This window comes from Coffea arabica, chromosome 7e (assembly GCF_036785885.1).
Source record: "Coffea arabica cultivar ET-39 chromosome 7e, Coffea Arabica ET-39 HiFi, whole genome shotgun sequence".
Taxonomy (NCBI): Eukaryota; Viridiplantae; Streptophyta; class Magnoliopsida; order Gentianales; family Rubiaceae; genus Coffea; species Coffea arabica.
The window spans coordinates 38,505,919-38,512,896 of record NC_092323.1 but is presented as its reverse complement, the minus strand read 5'-3'; the positions used below and the strand labels follow the sequence as shown (position 1 = coordinate 38,512,896).

The 6,978-nt window shown below is 36.9% G+C and overlaps 1 protein-coding gene across 2 annotated transcripts; it reads left to right on the top strand.

Annotated features, from left to right (window-relative positions):
• The first annotated feature begins 1,368 nt into the window (after nucleotides 1-1,368).
• LOC113720446 (putative receptor protein kinase ZmPK1) lies at nucleotides 1,369-5,091 on the top strand. Of its 2 annotated transcripts, XM_027245298.2 has the most exons (2): nucleotides 1,369-4,169; nucleotides 4,685-5,091. In XM_027245298.2, the coding sequence occupies exons 1-2, from the start codon at nucleotides 1,827-1,829 to the stop codon at nucleotides 4,730-4,732; spliced, it is 2,391 nt and encodes a 796-aa protein (XP_027101099.1). In that variant the 5' UTR covers nucleotides 1,369-1,826; the 3' UTR covers nucleotides 4,733-5,091. The 2 variants fall into 2 exon arrangements, with proteins under 2 accessions (XP_027101099.1, XP_071914647.1); XM_072058546.1 differs by lacking the exon at nucleotides 4,685-5,091 and having other exon boundaries at nucleotides 1,369-4,401.
• The last annotated feature ends 1,887 nt before the right edge of the window (nucleotides 5,092-6,978 follow it).

Below are 6,978 nucleotides of genomic sequence, written 5' to 3'. Positions count from 1 at the left end.
GGGGTGGCCTTCCAAGTCAACACGTATTCGCCGATCCTTGAGAGAGCCCTTTAGTATCTCTCTGGTATCTTTCCTGACGATGGGATATCAGGGAAGAGGTATATTTTGTGGTATTAGAAAATACGACAAAAAAATGATTCGTGTGACCTGGAGACCATAACCCTATTTATAAGTAACATTCCTGTTACCCTTTGGAACCCTATTTCAGCCCATCATAGAAATAGGAGCCCTTAAGTCTCTACACATTAAAGACCCACATACTATTAGATACATTAAATTCAAACCATATTTGATCAATTTAATTGGACTTAACTTTATTTGACAGTTTGCAATTCATAATTATTCACATATAAGTCCAATGCTGGATTAAGAATCCAACACCAAGCTCTGATACCACTTTGTTGGGAGGAGAGGATATATCATAACTCACTTTTCCTTCTCTTATTAAAATTTGACAATTGCAAGGGGCATTTAATCATGCATAAGTGTTTTCTTAAGTCCATTGTATGACTCTTAGACTTCGTACATTCATGAAAGCTACTAAACATTCCAACAATGACTCTTAGACTTCATACACTCAAATAACATAACAATGAACCTAGTCCCTTAGAGCACCATAAGACACTTCTAAGAGAAATCTAGAAAATTCAAATTATTTCTAGCAGGCCATCTGGGAGAATTTTAAAACTCTCCTTGGGTGTAGGTCAAAGAATTGAATCACTTGACTTACATTCTTATCTAAGGTTTCCTTAAAATTTTACCAGTGGGTTCAAAGGCACCCATCTAGTTCGTTGGCGATTCAATCTCCTTCGACTTCTCCATTGACTCCCTTGAGTCCATCTCTTCCCCTTAGAATTGATTGTGTTCGGAAAAAAAAGTTCCCTAATTTACATGAGCATGAATGTTGTTTATACTCATTGATCTGACCGTTTGACGAGGTGCTCCAATTCATCACACGCATGAAAAGAACACGCAGCAGTAATGAAAGAACAAAACTCCACCGGTCCGCCAACCGCACTGCAAAATTGGAAGCTGACCATGTCATAATACAGTAGGTGTCTGAAAGAGCTGGACCGAACCAAAAGACCGTAAAGCCAACTCTATTTCTTTTTGGCTAATTACTCCATCAGGGTTAAAAGTGAAATCCAAAGGTAGCATGGTCAGAAACAAAGGCACCAACGAATTGCAGCCACAAATATGTGCAATTATAGCGACCCATTAGCATAAAATCCATGTGAAATGACCAAAGAATCCACACACTAATAATGTTGATAGGGGACGAAATTCACTGTTCATCCAACCTATTTGCACCTTTATATTGTTAGGATATCACCAATTATTAATATCTTACCCACCTTGAACACACACACAAAAAGGCAAGTCAAAAATCATTTTCCTGCTTGATTGGACTACCTACTGGCCAGTTGTTGGATCCCTAAGTTGAAATTGTGTGCACAAATTGAGCTTAAAATTAGCACCATAAGCAAATTCCAAAAATTAGCACCATAAGCAACATTTTGACATTTTCTTATTCGAAGTAAACAAAATGTACAATTCATGCTGAGTTTGACCCATTAAGGGATATGTGCACATCAACCTGGCGGTCCCAAATATATAAATCAAGATCACTTCAGGCTGCTGCAAATATATAAATCAAGACCACATCAGGCTGCTGCAATATACAGAGGACTCCAAATTCAATGTTTCCAGTTATGAGGTTATATGCTCATTCAAAGGATGACTTTCTACTTGCCAATTGCACACCTACCTATAAATTATGTTAGAGCCAATTCAACAGGAGGATTAATTGGAGATATTTTGATGCCATGGCTGTCTTAGTCCTAGTTCTCTTTTCTTGTTTGGCCCTTTCATTGCCGCTACTGTCATACCCCAAAACTTATACTAGTTTAACAAAGGGTTCATCCCTGTCTACTCAAGATGCTTTAATTTCAAGCCCACATCCCACTTTCAAGGCTGGCTTTTTCAGCGTTGGTGGAAATGCTTATTGCTTCTCTATATGGTACACAGATGCATATGATGGTACCTACACCACAGTTTGGATGGCCAATCGAGACCAGCCCGTAAATGGAAAGCATACTAAGTTTTTCTTGCAAGATTCTGGCAATCTTTTGTTGACAGATGCAGGGCAGCTTGCTGTCTGGAAAAGCAATACAAGATCAAATTCGTCGTTACGGTTGGAACTTCAGGAAAATGGTAATCTGGTTTTAAGTACTTTTGAGGGCGAAAATCTTTGGCAAAGTTTTGATTTTCCGACTGACACACTCCTTCCTGTGCAATTATTCACAAGAGACACTATTCTTGTCTCTTCCAGAAGCAAAACCAATCACTCTTCTGGCTTTTATAAGTTATACTTTGATGGAGATGGTATTCTTCGTCTTAGATATGAAGGTCCTGAAATAACTAGTGTCTACTGGCCAAACACTTGGATAACTATTGGGAGTGCAGGGAGGACCGCTTCTAACAGTAGCAAGATCGCAGTTTTAGATTCATCAGGCTATTTCCAGTCATCGGATCTGTTCCAATTTAACACCAGTGATTGTGGTGTTGGACCTCAGAGAAGAATGGTTCTGGACGTTGATGGGGACCTTCGAGTTTACAGCCTAGATAAGCAGAGTCAAAGTTGGCAAGTTACATGGCAACACAGTTCTGAACCGTGCAGGATCCATGGGATTTGTGGCTCCAATAGTTTATGCATCAATGATCCTGAGATTGGCAGAAGATGCACTTGTCTTCCTGGATACAAAATGAAAAATCAAACGGATTGGACTTATGGGTGTGAACCGGATTTCCAGCTCTCATGCAATGATGAAAATGCTTCAGGTTTCCTCCAACTCCTTCATGTGGAATTTTATGGTTTTGATCTTGCCTACTTACCTAACATCTCCTTTGAGGCATGTAAAAGTGAGTGTTTAAAATATTGCGAGTGTAAAGGTGTTCAATACAAATTCAACTTAGACTTTGGCTACTATGATTGTTACGCAAAGACTATTTTATTCAATGGATACCGTTCACTAAATTTTCCAGATCCAATGTTCATAAGATTGCCCAAAGTTGAACTAGCCACAGTTGAAAATCCCAACCAAGATTTCAATTTGCAGTGCGCTAGTGTTGTCATACCCTTAGACAGGACGTATAAAAGAAAGAAACAAAATTGGATGAGGTCTTATCTATGGAGTACTTTGGGAGTAGGGTCTTTCGAGATCATCTGTGCACTTGCTTACTTGTTCAAAACTCGAAAGCGCTCCAATTCAAGAATGGAAAGTTACTTGCAGGTTGCAACTGGATTTAGAAAATACAGTTATGCTGAGCTTAAGAAGGCATCACGAAATTTCATTGAAGAAATTGGAAGAGGAGGGGGAGGCGTTGTATATGGAGGTGTCCTGTCAGATAATCGAGTCGCTGCAATCAAGTATCTCAAGGAAGCCATGCAGGGAGAAGCTGAGTTCCTTGCGGAGATAAGCACAATGGGCAGGCTGAATCACATGAACTTGATAGAAATGTGGGGATATTGTGCAGAAGGGAAGCATAGACTTTTGGTGTATGAATATATGGAGAATGGGACTCTTGCAAAAAACCTGTACTCTAATAAACTTGATTGGAGAAAAAGATATGAAATTGCTCTAGGTACAGCCAGAGGACTTGCTTATTTGCATGAGGAGTGCTTAGAGTGGGTTTTGCACTGTGATGTGAAGCCTCACAACATACTTTTGGACACCAATTATCAGCCAAAGGTAGCAGATTTTGGGCTTTCTAAGCTATTGACCAGAAGTGGCATCAACACTTCAAGCTTCTCCAGAATAAGGGGAACTAGAGGGTATATGGCACCTGAGTGGATTTTCAATCTGCCCATAACTTCCAAAGTTGATGTTTATAGTTATGGAATTGTTCTGTTGGAACTGATAACTGGAAGAAACCCCTCAGGTGGAAATATAAATGATGACAGCAATTCAGTAGAGCCAAGGAGACTTGTTAGTTGGGCGAAGGAGAAAATGCAGGAAGCTGATGGAAGAGAATCACCAACACCAATCATGGAAATTGTAGACCCTGCCATGAACGGAGACTTTGACATCGAAGGGATGAAAATCCTGGTTAAAGTGGCTTTGAAGTGCACAGAGGAGGACATAGATGCAAGACCAGCAATGAGACAGGTAGTTGACATTCTACTTCATCAAGAAAGTGTGTAAGAACTAGTCTAGTTGCTCAAAGTTGATGCAGACCAACAATACTTTTTGTATCTAGCTAATCTTGCAAAGAATTTTCGTCCTACAAAGCTCACCCTTGATTATCGAACTTTTTGGGTAGAACCCACTATACTTCATTTCTCTTTAGTTAGTAGTTTCTTGAATAACTTTATAGACACCAAATCATTTCGATTGTTTAGCTTTTGACGAGTTTATAAAGATGTGTCTTTTTTATCACATTCTTACCTAGTCATTCAAATGTCGTATTCCCCATATTTGCCTCAAAATCTAGCTGGGAACGACAAAATGGAAAAATTTTGTTGCTTTGGTGGTTATTATTAGAGAAAAATACATATATACCCTGATAAAGTATAAAGTAAGAGGTATATAAAATAAAACCGATTTATCGTCTATAACATCTACCTATTCTGACCTTGCTACTAAGAAGGATGTTCACTTCTTAAAATATCCTATATATATAGGCGGGAACAGGGAAGGGGTCAGATTTATCCCGACAGGAGCAAGAGTGACAATACAATTTATAATGCTACAGGAGCAGGCATAGTAAGCAAAATTATACGAAAAGAAAATGGGGGATATGAAATAACCATAACAGATACGGATGGATGTCTTATCCCCCCAGGACCAGAGCTTCTTGTTTCAGAAGGCGAATACATCAAATTGGATGAACCATTAATGAGTAACCCTAATGTGGGTGGATTTGGTCAGGAGATGCAGAAATAGTACTTCAAGATCCATTACGCGTCCAAAGCCTTTTGTTCTTCTTGGCATCTGTTATTTTGGCACAAAATTTTTTGGTTCTTAAAAAGAACTAGTTTGAGAAGTTTCAATTGGCTGAAATAAATTTCTAGACTTGCGCTTGCTTGTTTATACTTTTCTACGAGATGCTAGGAATTTCTTCTACCATATTGCTAGTCATAGTATGTAGATTTTGAAGAATCCTATTTGACTTTCAACCTATTTCTTTATTGTTTTTAGTCAAATTGGGGCGACAGGGCTATGTTACTATTGCCCGATTTCAATGTTATAAAATGGATCAATAGTTTTAGATTCTAAATAGAATCCAATTGGATTAGATACCTGATAGAAGTAATCGGATAATAGAAGGGATATATGGGAAAAAAACAATCTCTTCTAAAAGAGATTATTCGTCTCCCTAGTTTTCGACACAAGAAAGGGAATTTTCTAAACCCTTTTTTGTGGCAAAAGAGTAATGATTCTTGATCCTATTCTTCAATGATTCCTAGTCTTACTTTCATTTTTTCTAGATGTATCAGAGCTTTTTTCAATTTCTTATGAAATGAAAAACAAGAGGGGTTTTATTGATTAAATAGAACTTTTTATAAAAATTTTCAAATTGGATGAGATATTAAAATAAATAGAATAAAGTTCTATTGGTACTGAAAGTATTTGCAAATATCTAATCTACAAAATTATACATTCTATCATCCAAGAAATTGAGTGATTCCTTCTTTCTTCTAACTTTGAAATGAGAGTACCGATATATACTGTCAAGGGGTAAGTGTTCTGAATCACTTAATGAAGTTCATTTTTCAAAAACATCATCAGAAAAAAGAAATGAAGGTTTTTTGAAATAGTAGAAAGGGAAATCTATTTTGTCATTTAGACGAAAAAAAATATGATTTTTAAGAACTCAATGGGTCCTTCCCATTCGAATCAACCAAAAAAAAGAAGGGAATCTCGCCAAATTCTTATGCTCTCATGTAAACCATGAAAATGGGGTTGTGAGAGAGCAATACAAGTGTTGTGCTGCTAGGTGAAGTAGCCCGAATGCTGCACCCTAGATGGCGCAAGTCCAATAGCCAAAAGCATCACTAGTGTGTGTGTGTGTGTGTGTGTATATATATGTATGTATGTATCACTACAAGGAAAGATGGCCTTTAGTGACTTGTAATATTGTGGGGGTCATAAATACAAAACCGTTTATGACATCACTAAGCATGTTACATAAGAGGGGATAAAACTATGTCGTTTAGCAACTTTTTGTGACTAGCACCAATTCAGGTCATAAAAAACCCAGCTTTATCTGATTTCTTTGGTAAGTAAAAAAAAAACAAAACAAAAAATCCAATGACATAAATAAAGTATCAAATTTCACTTACCAGATTTTTCCCTTGTAAAGTATCGAATTTTCACTCACCAGATTTTCACTTACCAAATAAAATAGAAAACGTATAGGAAACATTTCTTCTTCCCTCTTTCAATTTCTCGTTTTGCGTTTTGCCTTTTCCTCTCCCTCCGTATCAATCTCCATATCAACCTCTTTCAATTTTTTTTTCTATTTTCCTCTTAATATTTTCCAATTTTCCTCTGTGTCAAGCTTTGAGAGTTTTCTAATTTTCCTTTGACCGATTTCACTTTGAGTCGAGTTGAAACCATTGTAGTGGGATGCTTGGGAATTTTGTTTGATCTGAGAATTTTCCTGAATCTGGATAGGACCGAGATTCTTCAAGTTTTTAAGTTCATTTTTTATTAATATTTTTTTGTTTATTCTGCTTTTTTTTCAAGAATTTTAGATTGTTTTTCTTTACTTTTTATCACATTGTAAATTTGTAAAATAGGAATATGTTATTTCCTCACAATTCATGATTTTGTTTTTGGATTTTTAGTTCGATGATCTTGTTCGTTTATTTTCCTAAAAAGTTGATGAAGTTAGGTTTTTTCAACAAAATTGATGCTATGAAATTAGGTCTTCGATGCATGTACAAGAGATTAGGTTTAGTAGAAATTAGGT